Below are 25,199 nucleotides of genomic sequence, written 5' to 3'. Positions count from 1 at the left end.
AATACATTTTAACATAAGAAAGAAGACGCATCTGACTACTGGACCATCATCCTGCATATTCCCTCCAAAACACTGAAGGACTAAATAGAGTACCACAGAAGTGATATTCAAATAGTAAACAGAGCTGAGATTTGACTGGCATAAAAAGCATAAAAACTTAATCAAAATCTAATTATATCATATAAAATATTTCATAATTCAAAGCTGAAATCTGCATCTGCAGCTCTGCCATAGTTACCAGAACACCATGGCGACCAATGACCAAGCAGGGAGCAGGGAGATTGATTATCCAGAGAGTATTACCACTGACAAGGCCAGGGAAAAATACAAAAAGAAGATCCTGGGAAAACATCCTGATATTCTTTATGCTGATTACAGTCATCCGAAGACTGGGAGAAGAATAAAGAGTAACTTAATTTTCTACACCACGCTGATTACTGAATGGAAATCAGTCATTGATAATGAATACCACCAGCAAGTTGTTAAAACAAAAATTGACTATGGAGAAAGATTTACCATATTTCAAGATGAACTGCATGACACAAATCATCTCATTCTCACAATATCCTTTTACACTACTGGCATTGTCCTTGTGCAAAGCAGTGAGGATAATCTGAATTCATTTGAGAATACCTTTGCTCAGCTGAAAGTCAGAGTGCAGACAGAGAAAGACCAGGCCCAAATGAACAACCCAAATAATCCTCCACCTCCACCGTCTGACCATCAGCTTAGCGATGGAGAAGAAAGTGACCAGCCACAAGCTGCTGCTGAAGATGCTAGCTCCTCCATCATTGATGAGTTCAGTAATCTGTCTGTTGGTGGAGGTATCTAAGGTTTAACTGCATAATTTACACATCCAATATCCTATCAGGCATTCTGTCCTCATCAAATTGTATCAAGACAGATAAACATGACACCTTTTTATTGCTTCTAACACTATAATTTTTTTCTTCAACTGTTTTTCCTTATACGATAGAGCTCTTCATTTTATCAGGTGGTTTAATGGTTAAATTAGCTTAAAAATTTGAATGAGACTGGCGAAATGCTGTAGGATGGAGTCATGGGGAAGAACCTTGTCTTTTAGTGACTTGGGGACCAACCTCATGATGAAGATATGGCAGGTGGGGGGCTACGATGTTTAGCTTACACCGGACTACAGTTTAGTCGCCAGCCAAATGGTCTTTGTGTATCTCTGGAGGTTATAATGGAGTCCAAATAATGTTTAATACAGTTTAAACAAACTTGTTTTTCAAAAAGAGCAGACTCTGTTTTCCGTTCTTTTGTTTTTGTGTTTTTGCAGCTTGATGTTAGCAACTTTCAAGAAATTTGCTGATAGGTTCAAGCCTGATCATACTGGGACAGTCTGTGTCCACAAACACTGGGATCTTCAGAGACAGAACTTCACAATCTTCAACCTCAAGATGATTCTTCTGAATAAAACATACAACAGAGTCATTTCATGAACAGAAACGCTCTGAGCTACAAAAGAGATATTTGAAACTAAGACAAACAATGACTGTTTTAAGATGCTTTTGGTTTATATATATATACACATACACACACACACACACACACACACACATGTTTACTTAGCTATCTAAATGGGGACTCTCCATAGGCGTAATGGTTTTTATACTGTACAAACTGTATTTTCTATCGCCCTACACCTAACCCTACCCCTTACAGGAAACTTTTTGCATTTTTACAATTAAAAAAAAAACTTTTACTTTATTTTTATCCCAGTTTTACAAATGAGAACGTCTCCAAAGGACGTTTTTTTGGCAATTTTGTCAGGTTTAGTTCACTTTTGAGTACAAATTTGTCCCCAAAATATGGTTAAGTAGGTACACACACACACACACACACACACACACACACACACTGGGGTGTCTTTAAATCACATAACGGTCATATATAATTTAAATCAGACCAATCAATAAGTGGTTTTTCATTATCAAGCAGGAAGGTGTGATTACAATTAACAAGATGTGGATTCAGTGATTCAATTTCTCGTGGGGGAACAAGTTAGAAATCTCTTACTTTTAAAGGGAGGGGGAACTATTTTTTCATTCTATTTTGTTCATCATGTGGCAAAACAATAAAGCTTAACCATACAAAAATGCCTTGGAACTTTCTTTTAATATATATATATATACAGTGGGTACGGAAAGTATTCAGACCCCCTTAAATTTTTCACTCTTTGTTATATTGCAGCCATTTGCTAAAATCATTTAAGTTCTTTTTTTTTCCTCATTAATGTACACACAGCACCCCATATTGACAGAAAAACACAGAATTGTTGACATTTTTGCAGATTTATTAAAAAAGAAAAACTGAAATATCACATGGTCCTAAGTATTCAGACCCTTTGCTGTGGAAACGGGATAAAATTGAACAAGGAGACTTTGTCTCAAGACAGCGCATATGTCGCAAAGCCCGTTATAGGCCTTAACTCAATTTTGACCAAATGTGCAGTTACTGCACTTTGCCTTTGGATGACAGTATAGTCAATAGATAGTGCAGATGTATGCGCCTCAGTTTTGTTGTACATTAACAGGATGCAATTATTATATTTATTAAAAATATTAAATGGTTTCCGCTATTGGGACAATAAAGCCATACCCCAAACCCCGATATATGAGTAGTATCACACGAGTAGATGTGAGACATGGCTGTATATTGGCACGGCTGTGATTCGGCCGCAGGTAATCACAGCGTGCCGATATACAGTCACATCTCACGTCGACGAGTGTGATATTGCGTTTATACAACAGTTCGACGGCACGAGTGTGTAAATATATAAGAAAACAACAACAGTGTATCTTTAAAAACACTCATTTGTGCAGAATTACTTACAAATAAATCTCAGTTTGACAGTTTAACATGGTGTCAAACATTGTTTAATGGTGTTCATTTTTCCTACACCTTCTACCTTATCCCATTTATTCTCAGGTTAGGTAAAGTAAGTCGAATCTGTCCTATCTCATAAGCATCTGAGTTCATACTTACAAAACAGGTCACAGAAGACTTCTCTGTGGTCTGTTCTGGCTTAACTATAAATCAATGCCAGGGGAGGCAGACTTGTGTTATATAAATACAAGTCAGTTTATTATTACAATTAATAAGTAAGCAGTACAAATATTTTACAACTATTGTATATAAGTATTAAATAAGGTATAAAAATGACAAATTCTTTGCTCAAGACGATATCAAGAGATGGTTCTGGTGCCAGAGAGCTCTTCAGGTCTCGAAGCAGCATCTGATTTCATCATTGCATGAAGCTTTTACGGGTTTGGAACGACATGGGGGTAAGTGATTAATGACAAAAGTTTCATTTTGGGGTGGAGTATCCTTTTAACTTCATTGTTAAATCATAGTCTCTTTCAAGGAATGCCTGCTCACCTGGCGGATATATTTCAACACCTCCGAGCAGTTATTTCTGGGGATCCACAGGGAGACGCCAAAGACCACTAAATCGCCCGCCTTTACTACTATTCGGATCCATTCATCTGATTTCATCATTGCACTTCAGTCTTTTTTAGACAGCAGGTGGATCCCAATGTCTTGTGACATCATACTGGAAATCCCCTAAGAAGTTGTTCATAAAGGGCCTTGCATCTTCTCAGTTTTCTTCTTTGGGATTTTTTGCACTGCTGTCTGCTGACACACCAGCTGAGGTAATGGCCACCTTTTTTCTTCAACGCTCTTGCTAATGCATGTCATCTCTAGCTGTGCTCTTGCTTCTACATGTTTTAAACGTTTTCTTAAAGGGGTCATGGGATGCTACATGCACTTTTACAAGAAATTTGTACTTCATCAGTTTTCCTTAGTAATTGAATGTTAATCAGTTGCCTTCTTGGTACCTTCACATAGAAACATGGCCCCTTCCAATAACCAGACAATCTCTGGTTTAGCATAAATACTTTTCCATGAGCCACTTGTTACACTGTCAAGTTCAAGCAAAGAGGTTATTTTACTTCCTCTAGTCCATTAATAACTTGGTATTAAAATACCTTCATTACATTTAAAACTTCAAACGTGTATTTGGTGATTAAAGCACATACAATTGACTGATTTTCTATTTGCCAAATTGCTACACAGTTTTCTGACCTCTGGGTGGAGCCATTTCAAAACTTACATTGCCACATACTTCTTTATTATTACTAGCTTATTTGCCCTTACAACACATTTTACTGATAGTAATTATATAGATTATATTTACTAACATGCATTTCATCCAGGTCTCCACTGGTGCCCATTCTCATATGCTGCTTTGCAGTAGTTAATCCTTTGCTGCCTGTCCATATCATTACATATATGCAGTCTCACAGGCCCTCACAAATGAGAATCTCAATGGAAATGGGAGATGTAAGCATACATGTTCCTTCACCTTGTACATTACAATCAATTTATACATCCACACAGGCATATATAACACATAACTGTCACGGGGCGGTCAGGAAAGCACACCGTGTAAACAAAGGGTCTGGGTCCAAATGCAGGTGAAAACTTCTTTATTCCCACAGAAAGGCCAACAAGGCAAAACAAAAACAGGTCTAGGGACGACGAACACCATTACCTAACACACAATACAGCCAGGCCGAGTGGTGAGTGAGAGGAAAATATATAGTCAGTGAAGACGGGGCACAGCTGAGGGTGAGTGTGATGAGTGAGTGACTGCACCGGTGTGTGGAGTTTGGGTAATTAGTGTAATGAGTGAACAGGTGTATGGGGTTTGGGGAATGGGAGTCCGGGAGCTGGCGCCCTCTGGAGGAGAGAGGGAGAGCACCAGACGCCAGACCCTGACAATAACAACCTATAATGTATTAACTTCTTTCATTTATGTCACTTCTTTCAAAAATGTTGTCAAATGATTTACTTAAATATGGTCATTCTGCATTTGTAGCTGCCTTTCTTCCTTCAATATTTTCGTTGTCCAAACCCTTTTTTGGTTAAATCGTGGCTCCTTATCTTTTCAATTTCTCCCCATATTCCATGTCCCTTTGTCAAGTTTCTCTTATTCTGTGTCTATATTATTAATGTCACTTTGAGGTCTCATAACACCTACTCTCCTGGGTGAAGGACGAACATATGTCATTGTCAAAAAATTACAATGTTTTACTCTGTTCCTTAACTTTTCAGCCAATTTGCAGATTCCAGAAAACCTCAGAAGCTTTTGAAGGCCATTCTGATTTTGGCACACTTGATCTTTTTCACATTATTCAAGAACTTCACCCAAACAAAGTTTCTGTATTGTTTGTATATCTACTTGTAATCTATATGTATTGCCTAATATATTCTTTAGGCTTTTATAATTATATTAATTCTTTAGTTTTCATCAAAGGGATACTCCACCCCAAAATGAAACTTTTGTCATTAATCACTTACCCCAATGTCATTCCAAACCCGTAAAAGATTCGTTCGTCTTCGGAACACAATTTAAGATCTTTTGGATGAAAACCGGGAGGCTTGTGACTGCCATTGACTGCCAAGTAAATTGGATTTTTTTTTGGATTTGGACTTTTTCAAATTTAATTTGCATTTTATGAAGCGACGAGAATACTTTTTGTATGCAAAGAAAACAAAAATAATGACTTTATTCAACAATTCGTGAATTCTCTGTGTCTCTCCGCATCACCATTTTGGAGAATAACCACTGAAACACAAGCAGCGTATGCTATTCTGTGTCAGCCGCGACACAAGGATACGTTTTCTATGTGTATTTACACTTTGATTTGAATGAAAACAGTGCATCCGTGCAGCGCGGCTGACACAGAAGAGCGTACGCTGCTTGCGTTCAGCAGATATTCTCCAAAATGGCACGGAGAGACACAGAGGAAACGAATTGTTGAATAAAGTCATTATTTTTGTTTTCTTCGCCAGTTACAAAAAGTATTCTCGTCGCTTCATAACGTTACGATTGAACCACTGATGGCAGATGGACTATTCTGACGATGTCTTTCATACTTTTCTGGACCTTGACAGTGTAATTTACAAGGCAGTCAATCGGACAGTCACAAGCCTCCCGGTTTTCATCCAAAATATCTTAAATTGTGTTCCGAAGGCGAATGAAGCTTTTACGGGTTTGGAACGACATGGAGGTAAGTGATTAATGACAACATTTTCATTTTGGGGTGGAGTATCCTTTTAACTTCATTGTTAAATCATAGTCCCTTTCAAGGAATGCCTGCTCACCTGGCGGATATATTTCAACACCTCCGAGCAGTTATTTCTGGGGATCCACAGGGAGACGCCAAAGACCACTAAATCGCCCGCCTTTACTACTATTTGGATCCATTCAGAATCACTAAATCACTGACCACCGCATAATCAGCGTTCATTATAAAACACTCACTGCTTTTAAGCCAAATACACGCTGAAAATAATAATTTTACTGACATCTGGACATAAGTCACTATTCTCTCCGCAATCGCTGATGAAATCGGCCGTGTTTTCTCTGCATTAGCGCTGTTTTGAACTTACTCTTTGAATTCGTTTACTGGATCCTTGGACTTTCCATGAGTTTACCCGGTTTGAAATGGTGTGATCGCGAAAACCTGCTTCTTTTCATTTTAAGATATTATTTTCGTTATAAAGTACTGATTCAAATTAGTAATCAATAATTAATTATTATTCTACTACTCTGCACGCCTCCCCTGACATGCTCTCGTGTCCCACACAGTCCGCTTGCATTCATTCACGTTATTGGTTGAGATGAGAGGTGATCCCGCCTGGGTAGTGTGATTTACAGTATATAGTGTCCTTTCTAATCATATAACCACCCAGACCCTGACGCTTTTACTCTGAGTACCGGGAACATGTTTTTTTTTTTCCCCAAACAAATTCTTACTTTGTCACTATAATTCATTATATCTAAATTTCCTTCAGATAAAGCCAATCAAATAAATTTATGTGCATATAACGTGTTACTCACTAAATTACACTAAATTTGCTTTTTTGGGTCTTGGGCTGTTGGGCAACACTCAGGGCTTTCCTCACAACTTATTTGCTCCATATTATTTCATCATTTCATAATTTGCTGAATTACTAGTTAACTGCTTATCAAAATGAAATATAATTGTTAGAACCACTCGAATTGTTTTACATAGGCAGGTTTTTCTTCATCTTTGCATTATTTCTGGCTCCTTGCCCATTCTCCTCCATCTTGTTTCTGTCGCTCCTCTCCATTTTATGAAGATGAAAGTTTGACCCTCCTGTGCCTCTGCTCTGTCATAAATCTCCCCACTGCAACGTCATCCACACAGACTGGAATCTGTGTTTCAGCAGGTGTTACTTTAAAGCCTGTTTCTGCATGTCAGAAGATCTTCTAACAATGGGTTTCCTCTCCCCTTCTAGAAGATATTCTGGCATCAACGAGTTTATCTGTCATTGATCATAATTAAAAATTATTAATAAATAATTAGTGTCTTTAATCCATTAGTCCAAATAATGGCAACACTTTTCTTCATACTCTCTCCTTCTTGGAAAGTTACCTTATCTAATGAGTAGTATCGTTGCCAGTTTTTGTTTCAGCTGAATATTTTGCTTATTAAGCTGAAACATCAGAATCTAGTTTTTCTTTACACTGTTCAAATTAAACGACACCAGAATTGTCAAAGCTGTTCACATATTGCCTTGATTGTCTTGTTGTATTTCTGTTAGTCGAATCACTAAATCCATGCCCAAATTCTGTCTTATTATTTATCAATAGATATGTCTTATTGAGTATTTTTTCTACCCAATTTTGAAAGATCCACTTTGGTATCCCGTCCAGAAACACACTTAGGCATTTATTTATGGCACTTTTTACGACACGTTTTTTGTTGCCTTCCTGACCAACACACATACGGAGCTACGAGTCGTTTCTCTATCAGTCTTTTTCTGCTATTCATTTTTCTTTTTTTTTAAATTTAGGTTTAACTCTTTATGGATTTGCTTTACTTAACATCTACAAATAATACATTGTAATGCCTCATTGCTTCTCAGCTTAGTTATAACAACTGCTCTATACTATTTTTTTTTTCTTACAGCCTCTTTGTAGGTTTATTTTCTGTTGATAATTTTCCCTTCCTTTTATGTCTAATTTAACATTTTTTTAAATCTCAGCTTAGTTATAACAACTGCTCTATACTATTTTTTTTTCTTACAGCCTCTTTGTAGGTTTATTTTCTGTTGATAATTTTCCCTTCCTTTTATGTCTAATTTAACATTTTTTTAAATGTATTTTTCCATATCTTTCTTTCCTCTTTTTTTCAGTCTGACATAACTTGTTAGTTTATACAGGTTTTAGTGATCAAGATCCAAATTCATGACCTAGAATAACATAGGTTGCATAATTTCATATTCCATATTTCTGCAATGTTTTTCCCACACACATAAACTCCCGGAGTTAGATCTGGTACAGAGTGATACTATCTCCCTGATCTTTGCTGATCTTTCTGCTTCAACACACCCAGTGATTACTGTTCTGAGTTTTCACATGCAAGTCCCTCTTCTTTATTGGACTTTTTCCTACACTCCTTGTTTAATTTCTATATTTAGGTGTTTAAGTATATTTCTTAATGCTTCTTATGTGCGTCTTGATCTTTTGCGTTCATAACTCTTCTTAGTAAGCTGCGTCGTAACGGACTATCCTGAAGCTCCCTGCAACTTTAAATCAAAGCTGTTAATTTCTGTTATGCAAGTGAAAACTCTATCTCAGGAATCTCTCAACTTCCAAACATAGGTATATACTATGTAATTCTTCAACAGGATTCATGTATTTATTTTCAGAGTTCTCTTTTTTTATCTTTTATACATTTTAGTATGCACTGCTTCTTCTGTCTAACAGAATTTTATCTTCTGTTTTTGCTTATTAGATTAGCCCTTTGTCTTAATTTAGTAACTAAATGTCTTATTTAATCTCAAACTATTTTTCATCTCAGAGCTTTTAAATCCACTCTGAGCTCTCACTGATTTTGTATGTTAAGATTTAAAATCCTTCTAAATTCACCCATATTTGTCAATAACTCACATTTGATCATTTTTTGCTTACATTTAGTCTTGCTATTTCTAACTCATTTAAAGTTATCTTTATAGTATTTGCATTAATCTACCAAATGTCATGTTAAACAATATCCTTGCTATAAAGTTTGAATACACATTATGGGTTCTTACGGCAATCTTTATTAGACATAACAATTATTTATAGTAAAAGCATTTCCTTCTACACTATTTTCCTTAATAGCATTTTGTATAAAATCTTCAACTGTAACTTTCTTTAAAGTGAATTTTCACTTTTCTTATGCATCTAATTGTATCTAATACATTCATGCCACATTACTTAGCCTTTCTAGTTTTGCAACTATATTAATATGTTCTAGTAATTTGGAACTTCTCTACAACTTTTATTACGCTTCGATAGGAGCTGTACATAACTTTTTAATTTTGATAACTTTAGCAACTCCTACACTGTAAAAAAAAAACTGTGACATTTACGGTAAAATACCGGCAGCTGTGGTTGCCAGAACTTCACCGTAAAAAATATGGTAGAAACATTTTAGGTTTTACAGACTTGGCTTAAATTCACAATAAAAAAACGTATTTCATTAACTGATGTAATGTTAATAAACCAGCATACTGAATATCTAATATCTGTTTTAAACCATTGAAATGCTGATAACCACCAAAAAACAGGTGGTGATGAGAAAGTCACATGATGAATCAAAGCTCATCACAATCAGCTCTTCCAAAAGCTGAGAAGGAAAATACTAATATACAGTATATACATAGAAGGTGCACAGTGTCATTCACACAAACACTAAACACCATCATGGTAACACACGTGATACTGAAATAATGCAATAAACATTCATTTAACAACATTAAATGTAAGATAAAACACTAATGTACACAACCGATAAGGAAAAACTAAGAAGAAACATATTATTTCTACGAAAAAACATAAAATATGAAGTGTCATGCAGGGAATTCTGGGAGTGTCAATTTACAGTTTTTCACGGTAAATTATACAATGACTTTTTCTTTTTCACTTCCCAGTATTTTACTGTAAAATTACATTAAATGTAATTACCGTTATTCACCGTATATAGTATGGAAACTTACTGATAACCAATTAACAGGTTTTTACTGTAGCATTTTTACAGTCTTTTACTGTTAAAATCACAATCATTTTTTACAGTGTATGATTATTGTTAGTGGTGCTTGCTAAGGTGCAACCATTATTGAGTTAAATAGCTTAACAATCCCCTGAGATTGAGAACTTAAGTGTGCAACTCAACCTACACGTGAATGTCACCTTATATAGTCACATTATGAGGCATAAAATAATACTATGAGATGTAAATTTGCAATTGCGAAATTTGCAATTAGCAAAAAGTCAGAATTTAAGACAAATATTAGCAATTTTGAGAAACAGAGATTAAATTAGGCAAAATAAAGTCAGTCATTTTAGATAAATTCGCAATTGCAACATAAAATGCCGCGATTTCAGAAATATTTGCAGATGCAAGATATAAAGTCACATTGTGAGAAATAAAGATGCAGTTGTTTGAGATAAATTTGCAATTGCAAGATATAGTTCCACTGTGAGAAATAACTCAGAAATTGTGAGAAACAAAGTCAAATTTCCAGATATAAAATCAGAGAGCTAGTTACATTGAGAGACAAAAAATTCACATTTATGAGACATAAAGTAACAAGTGAGAGATAAAATTGCAGTGACGTTACTCTAAGGTGGAAACTGGCTTCTACACTGAAAAAAGTGGTGGTGAAACAATTTACACTCAGATATTGCTAGTAAATTTCACAAATAATTACAAAGGAGTGGCAAGTAACACATTGAAGTGAATGTTCAATTTTTAAGTAAAAAGACAGAAATAGTATCGTCTTGTAAAATGTACTTTTTAACAACATTCTTTATTTACATTTTAAAATATCTTTTTTTTTTACAGTGTATTTTCCTCTGCATCTATGTAGTTGATTACACCAAATAATGTACACAATGATGTAATCTCTTCTAACAAGAACATTTTAGAGGTTTTATTCAGTCAGCCTCCATTTAAACCTTGCATCAGTCCATGTTCCCCCAAAGCTTTGCTCCTAAGGTCATTGGACTTTTGAAGATACTTCTAAAACACTGTCAACACAGTACAAATCCACCCACTCGCACTAACACAGAATGTTTCTTTTTCTCGGACACTGTTTAAAGTGAGGCCAGGTAAAACATCGTCGCTCATCTGGAGGGAAGCCAATCACACATCGTTTCCAGACCTGATGAATAAAAGGATAGTCTACAGATCAACAAACAGCCAGGGAATCTGTTTACTTAGTACCGAGACATCCATTCCCATGCTGATGTCTTGCAGGATGCTGCTGAGTAGCACCCAGCTGATAAATCTGCTTCTATGGTGTGTTGATGGGACGGCACATCAAAAAGGCATGAGATAAGACTGAAAGAAAATGAAGGAGCCATACGCCAAAATACTTGTTCCTAGTGATACTGATGTGCCAATACACATGACAGCATTTCAGAGATAACATTCCCTATATTCACCGCCAACATGCAAATTGAAAGTCTCAAGGCAACATATTTGCTAAGGCTCCAAATTCCCCGTTTGAGCCCGAGCGGTTTATGGTCTTTGGGAACAACCACATCTGCCAGCAGCGGTAAATACAATTACAGAGCCGTGGAGGTGAGGGGGTGGAGTACACTGGATGTTTGCTTTAGCCGTCACTGACGAGGGGTGTTCCATCAAACAAACCTTTATTGCAACCCCACAGGACATGCAGCTGAGCAACTCCAAACACCAGATGTGCATGTTCATCCTTCGAACTCAAGCTTTGACCATCGCACAGACACATACATATTTTCCACAGTAAAACAATTGACCATAATGAAAGTTGCATTGTGGGTGTGCAGGGTTGGGCAAAAGCATGCCCGACATGAAGGAAATTCAACACAAGCACACTACAGGAGAATTGAATTAACTCAATATAAAGAATTACATAAAGAATTGACTCATTACGCCTATTTTTCCCATAGACAGAAATTACTGTTGATGTCAAAACAATAAACACAGCCATCATACCAGATTTTAATTGTACAGAACATCAACATTGTTTTCAGGTAAAAGTTTTGATTTTAAAATTTAGTGTAAGTTAAATCAGAATCTCTATTGATTTGAACATACCGATGTTTTGAAGTCCATTTTATAAAACATTTTAAAGGGTAAATCAGAGCATTCTGAAAAGTTCTTTCACCATAAAATTATTTCTTGATGGTGTAAATAAAAGGATTATTAAGAGTACATTTTACAAGAAAATGCTATTTATAAAATTAAAAAAAAATGCATGTTTAATTCAATGTTGCTTGTCATTTCTTTGTAATGATTTGTGAAATTTAATAAAAGTAAAAATTGTTTTTGTAACATTGTAAATTCTACACCAAAGATCAATGCATGATCTATAAAATCAAAGTTATTTTTAAATTATAAAATATAAATGCATAGTTGATATTTCAAACATTGATTATTACTATTATTTTTGAAAATAATGTGTATGATAATGTTCATGGGTGATTCATTCTGAAAAAAAAATCTATACACTTTGAAATTTAATTTAAGAAATACACAGCTGAATTTAATTCAGGTTTAATTCTACTTTAATTCACATTTGATTTACAATTTTGCTTTCTGTTTTCTTCTTCAGTTCAAAGTCAGCAATTGATTTTGAATTCAAAAGACATTCACAGTTAATTTCTGATGGCACACAACCCTGGATTTATGTGAAAAAAATCACATAACTTCATTCATAACTTGCTCCTTGTGTAAGTTGTCTCTCAGTGACACACACACACACACACACACACACTGTGCTTCAGATGCTGGAGTTTTGTCCAGTACATTGTGTCCAGTACTAGGGAGTCCAACACACTTCTGCAGGAGAAAGAGGAGAAGAAAACAGAGAACAAGGAGGGACGGGATACTGTGCAGAATACATTCTGACTCTTAACATGTGGATTCAGACTTGAGGCAAGAGGAAGTAAAAAATGAAAAGACTTAGTGAGGAAGCAAAAATGTTATTTCACAAAACAACATCTTTGCTTTGCCTTCTCATTGATTTTTGTTGACAGATCAATATATAATCAGTATTTACACCAGAAATGGTACTTTTGAGTTGATAAACCCATAACCCTGTCGAGTTGATAAGCATGTTGGGCTAGATTGCATGTACTAAATATGTAGCAACAACAGTTCAATGCAGTCACTGCAATCAACGGTTATGCTAGGAATAGCACGCTACCATATTTAGTAAGTATGCAGCATACAGTGTGTATATTATGAACATTTCTGTATGTATTTTTTGCGACAATGAGATGTTGCATAATAATATTAGGTCATGTTTGGACTGGAATATGATATAGGCGTACTATACATCGAAAATCAAAGCAAGTAATTTTCCAATTCAATTATGTGATAAAAAGTCTGGCAATCTGGCCGTAATAACCAAAAGATGTTATTATGTGACCACTGCGCATGCGCACTAATCGGCTCTCCTGACTACACCGCCGCTCCTGACCGGTAGGCGGCAGTGAAACGCCTGACATCCTATTGAAATCACCACAAAAGAATCCACTCCATTCTGTTTCCAAAGTGCCCTAGCCTTCTATTATCCTGCTGTACTAAAATTTTACAGTAATGCTCGAAAACGATGTCTACGATCTCTAAGGCAGTCCTGGGATTATCGACAGTGCTCACTATCAGCACCGTCGCAGGCGTTCATATCAAGCAGAACTGGGACAGGCAGGTAAAAACACTCTTGCCCTACTAGCTATATGAACACCATGCCTTTATGAGGCACTATTATTCATGTATTCATTCTAGTTTTCCTGTAGTGTACAGTATGCATGCTATCAAAACAAGTAAAGATGTGCAAGAGAAATTTGTTTCGCTTTTTTATCTAATGCATTAGGTACAAAACACATACTTTTGGTAAGAGTTGCCTCTGAAATACCGTGGTTACAATTTCCCCAATGGTAAACTGTGCTAGCTAATCGCCAAACAAAAACAACAACCAAACAAACAAAGTCTGGGATAAGTAAGAATTAAAAAAAAAAAAAATGAATTTCTTGTGCTCATCAAGCCTGCATTTATTTGATCAAAAACAGAAAAAACAGTAAAATGGTGAAATATTATTGCAATTTAGAATAATTGTTTTCTGTTTTAATATACTTTAAAATATAATTGATTTCTGATGCAAAACTACATTTTCAGCATTATTACTTCAGTCTTCAGTGTCACATGCTCCTTCAGAAATCATTCTGATAAGCTAGCCTACAACTAAATATTGTAGAAACTTAATTTGCTGTAAAGTTGCTTTGCAATGATTTGTATTGTGAAAAGCGCTGTACAAATAAACTTGAATTGAATTCTGATATGCTGATTTATTATCAATGTTGGAAACATTTTTTGCTGCATAATATTTTTTTGGAGCCTGCGATACTTTTTTCGGGTTTCCTTGATCAATAAAACGTTAAAAAGAGCGGCATTTATTCAAAATAAAAATCTTTTTTGTAACAATATACACCACTGTAACTGTTCAAAAGTTTGAGAAAGAAAAATATATTTTTCTTTCTAATTTTGAAAGAAATTAATACTTTTATTCAGCAAAGATGTGTTCAATTGATAATAAGTGACAGTAAAGACTTATATTGTTAGAAAATATTTCTATTTTGAATAAATGCTGTTCTTTTGAACTTTTTATTCATCAAAGGATCCCAAAAAATACTATCACAGGTTCCAAAAAAATATTAAGCAGCAAAACAGATGTTTCCAACATTGATAATAAATCAGCATATTAGAATGAAATACTTTAAAATATAATTTATTGCTGTGATCAAAGCTGAATTTTCAGCATCATTACTCTCCAGTCTTCAGTGTCACATGATTGGACCAACCATGCAATCTTCTATTGTAACTGATAAGATAGTTATGACACCAATATTTTAAGATAGCAGTGACATTTTACAATGCTCTATTCCAATATTCTCTGGTCCAACTAATCTAAGGTTCAAACATTATTCAAGACAGTAAACACTCAGTCATAAAATAAGAAGAAAAAAAAGGCAAGCAATAGCACAAATTCAAGCAAATAAGATGCAGGTTGAGTTACATTGTGCTACATTTACCATGTTGTCACAGTCATGTGACCTACCAGCGTCAGTTGCGTTGCTTCATTGCAATTCATTAATCCTCTCTTGTGGCCTCATGGGATAAAGTGTCCATCGAATGCACGCTTCAAAATCTCGTCATCCGAGTACTTTTCGCCCACTGTTTTTCGAATACTTTGAATTTAGACACACTATGCTTTTGGCGTACTGTTGTTTGCATACTATTTATGTATTTGATTTCGGTACAGCGTGGAAATACTGATTTAAATTCTCTTTTGCATCTTCCTGCCCTTGAAGGGTTCAAATTGGCATAACCTAAAAATGATAATGATCATCAGTAAACAACACAATTCTGTCAACTGTCCCAAGCATCTTTCACACTCTATCTAATCACTTCCTCTTATCTATTAGATTGAAAAATGGACACTGGGGACCAGAGGGGTCTCGGGGCCCAGGACGAAGAGACCGCTGTTCTTTTGAACTTTTTATTCATCAAAGGATCCCAAAAAATACTATCACAGGTTCCAAAAAAATATTAAGCAGCAAAACAGATGTTTCCAACATTGATAATAAATCAGCATATTAGAATGAAATACTTTAAAATATAATTTATTGCTGTGATCAAAGCTGAATTTTCAGCATCATTACTCTCCAGTCTTCAGTGTCACATGATTGGACCAACCATGCAATCTTCTATTGTAACTGATAAGATAGTTATGACACCAATATTTTAAGATAGCAGTGACATTTTACAATGCTCTATTCCAATATTCTCTGGTCCAACTAATCTAAGGTTCAAACATTATTCAAGACAGTAAACACTCAGTCATAAAATAAGAAGAAAAAAAAGGCAAGCAATAGCACAAATTCAAGCAAATAAGATGCAGGTTGAGTTACATTGTGCTACATTTACCATGTTGTCACAGTCATGTGACCTACCAGCGTCAGTTGCGTTGCTTCATTGCAATTCATTAATCCTCTCTTGTGGCCTCATGGGATAAAGTGTCCATCGAATGCACGCTTCAAAATCTCGTCATCCGAGTACTTTTCGCCCACTGTTTTTCGAATACTTTGAATTTAGACACACTATGCTTTTGGCGTACTGTTGTTTGCATACTATTTATGTATTTGATTTCGGTACAGCGTGGAAATACTGATTTAAATTCTCTTTTGCATCTTCCTGCCCTTGAAGGGTTCAAATTGGCATAACCTAAAAATGATAATGATCATCAGTAAACAACACAATTCTGTCAACTGTCCCAAGCATCTTTCACACTCTATCTAATCACTTCCTCTTATCTATTAGATTGAAAAATGGACACTGGGGACCAGAGGGGTCTCGGGGCCCAGGACGAAGAGACCAGGTGCACGACAGCCTCTGAGGGTCTGGAGGAGGGTGAGGTGGAGGGAGAAACTCTGCTCATTGTGGAGTCGGAGGACCAGGCGTCTGTGGATCTGTCTCACGACCAGAGCGGAGACTCTCTGAACAGCGACGTCGGGGAGGACGGAGAGGGAAGCTGGAATGAAGACATGTCGTTCTACTGCGACAAGTGCCACAAATGGATCCCGGCCGGTGAGAAGACCAGATACGCCCTCATGTGATCAGATTAAGATGCGATGGCTAACTTGTGATGCATTTGTTCGCTAAATAAAGACTGATCTGAAAAAGTGCTTAGTCTCAGAGCTGTCTTGCTTTTCTTTGTGCTTGTGTGGTTCAGCGCAGCTACGTGGAGAGCAGCCAAGCTACCTGAAAGGAGATAACTTTTTCAAGTTCACCTGCTCGGACTGCGCGGAAGACGGGAAGGAGAGTTTTGAGAGGATGAGGCTGACCTGGCAGCAGGTACACAATCTGGAGCAATTAAAATAAATGAAACCATATTTAGTTAGCTAGACAAAAGTATCAGAAAGAGCATTTCAGTGTCTGTTCTCAAAGACAAATTGCTTGTATAGACCTATGCAACAATACTATAAAGAAAAATCTCATAATGAAGACTAATGAGATGTGATGCAATTCTGTATTCCGGTCAAAATAGTCTCGGAATTGTTTGATTTTATGTTTATAGGTGGTGATGTTGGCCATGTATAACCTGTCTTTAGAGGGCACCGGACGACAAGGTTACTTCAGATGGAAGGAAGATATTTGTGCATTTATTAGTCGGCACTGGACATTTCTACTTGGTTCCAGGTGAGATTGAGTATCAAAACCTAATATTTTGTTTTAAAATCACTAACCTGATTCTAAAAGAAAAATATCTTTATATTTTATGATTAAACGCTCAGAAAGAAGACATCCACATGGTGGAGCACCGTGGCAGGGTGTCTGTCTGTTGGCAGCCCAACGTTTTTCCGTTCAGGAGCGCAGGAGTTTGGAGAACCCGGCTGGTGGAAGCTAGTTCAGAACCGGCCACCTACTCTACGGCCCGAGGGGGAGAAAAGCTCTGCGGCTTCACTCAAAGCCAAGGGTAGTACTAGTTAACTTCCCTCGGTTCAGCATGTTTTGAATATTGGTCAACTGATACAGGTTTATTTAAAAAATTCAGTGTAACAGAAGTAGCGACAGATCATTTCTTTACATATTGTGACAAACATCCAGGCAAAATGTATTATTGAAAAGAAAATAATGCAGGGTAATTGGTTCTATGCATCGGTTGTTGATTGGATGGAGGCCGATCTGAATATGAGCTTGCAGTCATTTGTAAGAAAGGGACATGGTTTAAGCATACTAAATTATTGGAGGTCTGTCATTTTTGTCTTTTTTTTTTTTTTTTTTTTAAATTACAAGGTAAAAATTTTTTTCAAAAATGTATGATGAGTTATTCACAATAACATAGATAGGGTGACTTTAAATTTCATGCTGACTTTAAATGCAGAGCTGCACAATATATTGGTACCTTAAATTAATATTATAATTTTTTTTATTAATTTAATAACTCTGTTAGTTGTAATCAGATCTCAAAAAAAAAAAAAAAGACCCAGTGATTATTTAAAATTTATTTAGATCAAAACAAAAAATAATAAATCCTGCACATTATCCACACTTGCAAATGTTTTGATATTAGAACTTTTTTTTTTTTGGTCATTTTTCCTACTCGCCTATTGATTACCTACAGGTGTGCGTGGGCAATTGTTGATTGACTGCTGCTCAGATTTATTTAGATAAAATAGAAGTATAGTAGTACTCACCTTATTTCAATGTGCAAGTAAGCCATTTTCTGTGACTATGCAAAATTTTCATTTCATTAGCTGCTATTGGTAAATAACTAGAAGAATAACAAAAACCATTAAACCATTTGCACTACAAACCAGTGTGTTTATGATTATGGTAATACAATTAAAATTATATAATGTCAAATAACAGTTTGCAATATTAAGCAGGATAACAGACTGTTTTTGTACAACTAAAATAAATAACTGTTAGCGGATGAAACCAGAAGCCTCACACATTTAAGTAAAAAATGGCCCCATCCGCTCTTAAATTAAAAATAAAAATAAGGGGGATAGAAGCCATCGTTTAAAGGCGATAACATAAAAATATTTATTGACTTATTGGTATCAGTGATTTAATATCTGTGTATTTTTGTAATCTATTTTGAATAAATGCTGTTCTTTTGAACTTTTTATTCATCAAAGGATCCCAAAAAATACTATCACAGGTTCCAAAAAAATATTAAGCAGCAAAACAGATGTTTCCAACATTGATAATAAATCAGCATATTAGAATGAAATACTTTAAAATATAATTTATTGCTGTGATCAAAGCTGAATTTTCAGCATCATTACTCTCCAGTCTTCAGTGTCACATGATTGGACCAACCATGCAATCTTCTATTGTAACTGATAAGATAGTTATGACACCAATATTTTAAGATAGCAGTGACATTTTACAATGCTCTATTCCAATATTCTCTGGTCCAACTAATCTAAGGTTCAAACATTATTCAAGACAGTAAACACTCAGTCATAAAATAAGAAGAAAAAAAAGGCAAGCAATAGCACAAATATGTGCAAGTAAGCCATTTTCTGTGACTATGCAAAATTTTCATTTCATTAGCTGCTATTGGTAAATAACTAGAAGAATAACAAAAACCATTAAACCATTTGCACTACAAACCAGTGTGTTTATGATTATGGTAATACAATTAAAATTATATAATGTCAAATAACAGTTTGCAATATTAAGCAGGATAACAGACTGTTTTTGTACAACTAAAATAAATAACTGTTAGCGGATGAAACCAGAAGCCTCACACATTTAAGTAAAAAATGGCCCCATCCGCTCTTAAATTAAAAATAAAAATAAGGGGGATAGAAGCCATCGTTTAAAGGCGATAACATAAAAATATTTATTGACTTATTGGTATCAGTGATTTAATATCTGTGTATTTTTGTAATGCAGTATTTTTCCTTCATTATAACATTTTTGGATCTACATGCTGTTTTTCCAGCTGTGTCAAAGCCGTCCCTGGACCCCATAATCACCGTGGAGGGTTTGAGGAAGCGTGGAAGTAGGAACCCAGTGGAGAATGCCATGCAGCTGAAAGAAAAGCGTTCCCGAACACAGGAGGCTAAAGAGATCCGGCGTGCACAAAAGGAAGCGGCCGGGTTTCTAGACCACAGTGCCTCGTCCACACCTGTCAAACTGGGCAATCGTGTGCGGCGGTCAGAGCCGTATCTGGAGAAGGGTGAAGTCATTGACTTTTCCTCTCTAAGCTCCTCTGACAGAACCCCGCTCACCTCTCCCTCCCCCTCCCCTTCGCCTGACTTCTCCGCCCCTGGAACGCCCGCCTCACACTCTGCTACGCCCAGTCTGTTGTCAGAGGCCGATCTCATCCCAGATGTCATGCCCCCTCAGGCTCTGTTCCATGGTGAGTTGCTGCACTTGCTAACCGAGCAAACACCTGGTTATGGTAGACGCCTGATAAGACGCTAAAATGGGCAAAAAGATGCCATAGACTTACCTTGAGAGAGAAAGGACCAGTTACATAATAAGAAGTTTATGCAACCAGCCACAGATGGCAATCACATTCTAAGAACCACCAAGAATACCCTAGCGACCACCCAGAACACCCTAGCAACCAAATAGCTACATCTGTACAAAATACCTAGAACAACCTGGCAACATTCTAGCATACAAAGACTGACAAAATGTGTACCGTGAATTCAAAGTTGTTCTAAAAAAGCGACTGCCAAATGATAAACATGAATGTTTATGCATTTGGCACTTGGCAGTCAACAACCATGCAAAGCACCCTGGCAACATTCTAACAACCATGCAAAACACATGAGCAACCACATAAGAACATTCAGTACATGACCATACAGATTACCCTAGCGACCTCACAAAGCAACTTGGCAGCCACATAGCTACATCCTATTGACCCTGGCAACATTCTAACAACCATCCGGAACACTCTGTAAACCACATAACAACATCCTAACAACCACCCAGAATGCTCTAGAAACACCCTTGTAACCACCCATACTTCCCAAGCAACATCCTAACAACCATGAAACATCCTGACAACCACATAGCAACATGTTATTGATGACCACCCAGAACACTGTACAACCACATCTTAACAACCATGCAAAGCACCCTGGCAACATTCTAACAACCATAAAAAACACCTGAGCAACCACATAGGAACATTCAGTACATGACCATCCAGTACACCCTGGCAAATACACAAAACACCCTGACAAACACATAGCAACATCCTAACAAACACCCAGAATGCTCTAGAAATGCCCTTGTAACCACCCAGTTTTCAAGCAACAGCCTAACAACCATGCAAAATACCCTGGCAACCACATAGCAACATCCTATTGATGACCACCCAGAACACCCTGGCTACCCAAGCAACCAAAAAGGAACATCCTTACAACTACCCAGATCACCCTGGCAACATTCTAACAACCATGCGGAACATTCGAGCAACCACAAAGTTACATCATTACTTCTGTCAACATAACCAACTACACAAACTTACGTTAAAAACTTACTTCACATTGGAAGTTACCTAGCTGGGGACTATTTTCAGGCGCTGCGTAATATCATTGTTCCTGCTGCACCAATGGTACGACAGCAAAGTTCCTTGATTATTACGCCAGAATGCGAGTATAGTTCCTAGCCATATCGGCCTAGAAAATCGCAACTTTTCATTTTCCGTCGGTCTTAGTACATGATGTAACTACAGAAGAGTCAAGTTTTAAATAGGAAAAATATTAAAACTCTTTGGTCATTTTTGAGAGAGATGCTAACGGTCTAATCGGATTCAATAATCTATGCTAAGCTACAGCTAAAAGTGCTACCGCCAGACCCAGATATCGGCTGAATGGATTCGAAAACGGTAAAACTCAACTGTTTAACTCTATGGGAGTTGGAAAATGAGCCTATTTTCAAAAATAGTGGAGTGTTCCTTTAAATGACCATCCAGTACACCCTAACAACCACATAGCAACATCCTATTGATGACCACCCAGAACACCCTAGAAAACACATAGCAACCTCCTAACAACCACCAAGAACACTCTGGAAACACCCTTGGAACAACCCATAGTTCTCTAGCAACATTCTAACAACCATGCAAAACACCCTGGCAGACACATAGCAACATCTTATTGATGAGATGACCACCCTGAACAGCCTAAAAACCCCATAGCAACACCCTAACAACCACCCAGAGCACCTGTTACTAGGGAACTAACCACCCATAGTTCCCTAGTATCGTCCTAACGCCCAACCAGAACACCTTTGAGACACCTAGTAACTACTCCAACCACTCCTAATATATATTTATAATTTATTCATATTTGGTAATAAACAAAAAAAGTGTTAGGATTTGTCACAGCATCTTGTTTGTTGACTGTGTTCATTGTATTACTTTCAACCAGATGATGAAGAATTGGACCCCGAGGGCGTTATTGACCCCGGGATGGAGTATATTCCCCCTCCCAGCATGCCTTTGGCCACCGGCACCATCATGGTCAGGAAAAAGATACGTCCAGCAGAGCTGATCAAACAAGAACTGGAGAGTGAAGACGAAGAGCGGGGTAGAGATGGTGAAGAAGACGTGGGCCGGGATGAAGGCTTGTTGTCAGCGGGACAGGGGCGGGGCATTGAGCGGAGGAAGCTTCTCCAGGATAAGGGCGGGGGCTGCGTGTCTTTGCCCACCCCGCGCTACACGTTCATCAGCCTTTACGAGGAGCGTATGCTGCTCCACAGGCTGGAGGCATGTCCGCAAGCGCTGGCCGTCACGCCACAGGCCAAAAGACTGCATCGCAAGCTACTCGTGCGGCAGGCCAAGAGAGAGCGAGGGCTCCCCCTGTTGGACGTGGACCAGGCCGTGAGCGCTACACTCAGCCTGGTGGGAGGTGTGTACGGGGCACAAGGGGGTTTGGCCTGCCACAGGACGAGCGGAGAAGGGAAATACAGAACCACCAGCCAGGACCTTCGTATACTTGATCGCTTTCAGGTGAACCAGAAGAAAATATGTACAGTACTATGTATTATAACTCCTACTGAGAAACTCATTAAAAGTCTTGTTTTGCTCCCCAGTCAACAGTGACCATAAGGAAAGGGTTCTATCAGCCCACAGTGTCATTCTGGCACAGGCTGATGGGTACTGATGCCTGCATGGATCAGACCATCAAGAGTCCCTACACATCCAGAGTGCTCAAGCCGTACATCAGGTACATGAACATCTGAACATTTTCTCAATCTTATTGTTTTACTAATACAAGCTGTTGGGATTTGATGCATCATGGAAAACCAGATTTTCTTGCTCTTTTGAAATAAGAGTTTGAGGGCAAATAGTAGCAAGTCTGTCTCGAAATGAAGCAAATTTAGTATATTTCAGGTTTGTGAAATGGATTTCTTTATAAATTACTGAAATGTTACTTCACTGAAAATGTTAGTTACTTTAGGAATGAATTAACATGAATTGATGAGCAATTAGATTGTAGAGAGTAATTAATCATCGCATAGATAAAATACTACAAATAAATAGATAAAATATTATTCTTTTTTTTTTAATGAAGTGGTTTCATTGCAGTGGTCATGTAGGTTAAAAATCTGAATATATCACATTAATAATCTTACTATTACCTTGTTCTTTTTTTCTTAAACCTATGCATTCGGGTCAGTTTAGACCAGGAAGAGGTACATAAAAAAATCCATGGTTTTCAGGTGCAAAACATTCCAAATGAGTTAAGATTATTAAAATACATTTTTAAAAGATATAAGTATACACAAATTTGTTAAATGTTTTTTTTGAGAAGTCTCTAATGCTTACAAAGTCTGCATTTATTTGATCACAAATACAGTAGAAACACTAATATTTTGAAATATTATTAAAATTGAAATACCTGTTTTCTATTTTCATATATTATAAAATGTAGTTTATTCCTGTGATGCAAAGCTGATTTTCAGCATCATTACAGTGGCACATGATCCTTCAGAAATCATTCTAATATGCTGCTTTGCTGTTCAGGAAACATTTCAAAAGTTCAAAAGGATGCATTTATTTGAAATGCATACTTGCTGAATAAAAGTATTAATTTCTTTCAAAAATGTAAAATTTTTCGGACCCTAAAATGTTGAGCGGTATTGCATTTTTGAAATAACTTCTCCTTAAAAATGTGTGCATCCTTAATGACCAAGGTTTTTACAGATACTAAAAAAAAAACTAAGCTGCACCCATTGTAACCCATATATATTTTTCTGATAATGTGTATTATTGTGTGTAGGAGAGACTATGAGAGTCGGCCGCTGAAGCTGCGTTTGCTCTCAGAGATCCGTGCGTATCCTCACAGGAAGGAGCCATCTTGGGTAGCTGAACCTGATGCACCTATAGACTACTGCTATGTGCGGCCCAATCACATCCCCTCTGCCAACTCCATGTGCCAAGACATCTTCTGGCCTGGTAATCATCGTTTCATCCTGTCAAACACAGATTTTGGGTGAAACTAGGTCCTGTAGGCGTAATACATTTCTGTTTATCAGGTATCGACCTATCAGAGTGCCTCCAGTACCCAGATTTCAGCGTGGTGGTGCTTTACAAGAAAGTTGTGATCGGTTTTGGCTTCATGGTGCCGGATGTGAAATACAACGAGGCCTACATCTCCTTCCTGCTGGTGCATCCTGAATGGAGGCGAGCTGGTATCGCCACATTCATGATCTACCATCTCATTCAGGTGAATCAAAAATAAATCAACCACGTTGAGTTTACAAGCTTCAGTTGATGCAGGAATCTTCCTTTCTCCTCCCTGTAGACCTGCATGGGAAAGGATGTGACCCTACACGTATCGGCGAGCAACCCTGCCATGCTGCTCTACCAGAAGTTCGGGTTCAAAACAGAGGAGTACATCCTGGACTTTTATGATAAATACTACCCGGTGGACAGCAAAGAGTGCAGGCATGCATTCTTCCTGCGCTTGCGCCGCTGAGGAGCCTACGCTTTGGATTTTGTACATTGTGTAACTTTGTTGTCATGTGACTCGGACGTCGCATGATATGCCAGTCAGGGAGTGTTATCACAGTCATATTTGTTGTGTTATTTCCTGTTTAAGGCTTTGTATGACTTATTATATATTTGGTTCAATGTTTAAACCAAAGTGAAGGATTTGTTTTTCTGTATACATACACCAGCATAACTCCTTCTGCATCATAAACACAGTTAAATTATTTTTCCTTAGTTAAAAAAAAAAGTGTTTATTTTTGCCACGTGTGTTTTGTTTTGTATTCACACAATTGCACAGATAAAAATGTCGCCACCAGTTAATTAAATATTAAAATGTTTAATATTGTGTTGGCTCTTTTTTTATTTATTTTTCTCTGTCAAAAGTGCATTCAGAAGTTTGGTACTAATTAAAAAAGTTAGTACACATTAAAGACACATGTTCATAACTATAGCAATATGAATAAAGATTTTTAAAAATAGTTCTAAATGTAAAAGAATAGTAGAGTCCACACCACAAATATAATTTCTTGTACACTGTGACAATCAGGAAATCCCACTTTTACTCATTT

General features: G+C 37.0%; 1 protein-coding gene across 3 annotated transcripts; it reads left to right on the top strand.

Annotated features, from left to right (window-relative positions):
* Nucleotides 1-498: 498 nt before the first annotated feature.
* Nucleotides 499-24,939, top strand: LOC107563531 (cysteine-rich protein 2-binding protein-like). Of its 3 annotated transcripts, XM_016248430.1 has the most exons (11): nucleotides 499-746; nucleotides 16,520-16,742; nucleotides 16,888-17,009; nucleotides 17,233-17,354; nucleotides 17,450-17,631; nucleotides 19,615-20,034; nucleotides 22,064-22,644; nucleotides 22,728-22,861; nucleotides 23,918-24,093; nucleotides 24,174-24,364; nucleotides 24,443-24,939. In XM_016248430.1, the coding sequence occupies exons 1-11, from the start codon at nucleotides 735-737 to the stop codon at nucleotides 24,614-24,616; spliced, it is 2,337 nt and encodes a 778-aa protein (XP_016103916.1). In that variant the 5' UTR covers nucleotides 499-734; the 3' UTR covers nucleotides 24,617-24,939. The 3 variants fall into 3 exon arrangements, with proteins under 3 accessions (XP_016103916.1, XP_016103915.1, XP_016103917.1); XM_016248429.1 differs by lacking the exon at nucleotides 499-746 and having other exon boundaries at nucleotides 16,473-16,742; XM_016248431.1 differs by lacking the exon at nucleotides 499-746 and having other exon boundaries at nucleotides 16,606-16,742; nucleotides 16,893-17,009.
* The last annotated feature ends 260 nt before the right edge of the window (nucleotides 24,940-25,199 follow it).

This window comes from Sinocyclocheilus grahami, unplaced genomic scaffold, assembly GCF_001515645.1.
Source record: "Sinocyclocheilus grahami isolate Dianchi unplaced genomic scaffold, SAMN03320097.WGS_v1.1 scaffold878.1, whole genome shotgun sequence".
In the NCBI taxonomy this organism is placed as follows: Eukaryota; Metazoa; Chordata; class Actinopteri; order Cypriniformes; family Cyprinidae; genus Sinocyclocheilus; species Sinocyclocheilus grahami.
The sequence above is the reverse complement of the archived record's forward strand: the minus strand, read 5'-3'. Positions and strand labels throughout refer to the sequence as shown.

Bases quoted from the DNA above. Each gene is read 5' to 3' on its own strand.
- LOC107563531 (XM_016248429.1), top strand. From the start codon at position 16,484: ATGGACACTGGGGACCAGAGGGGTCTCGGGGCCCAGGACGAAGAGACC. The intron at 16,743-16,887 runs GTGAGAAGACCA...TGTGTGGTTCAG, and splicing joins CCACAAATGGATCCCGGCCG to CGCAGCTACGTGGAGAGCAG. The intron at 20,035-22,063 runs GTGAGTTGCTGC...ACTTTCAACCAG, and splicing joins CCCTCAGGCTCTGTTCCATG to ATGATGAAGAATTGGACCCC.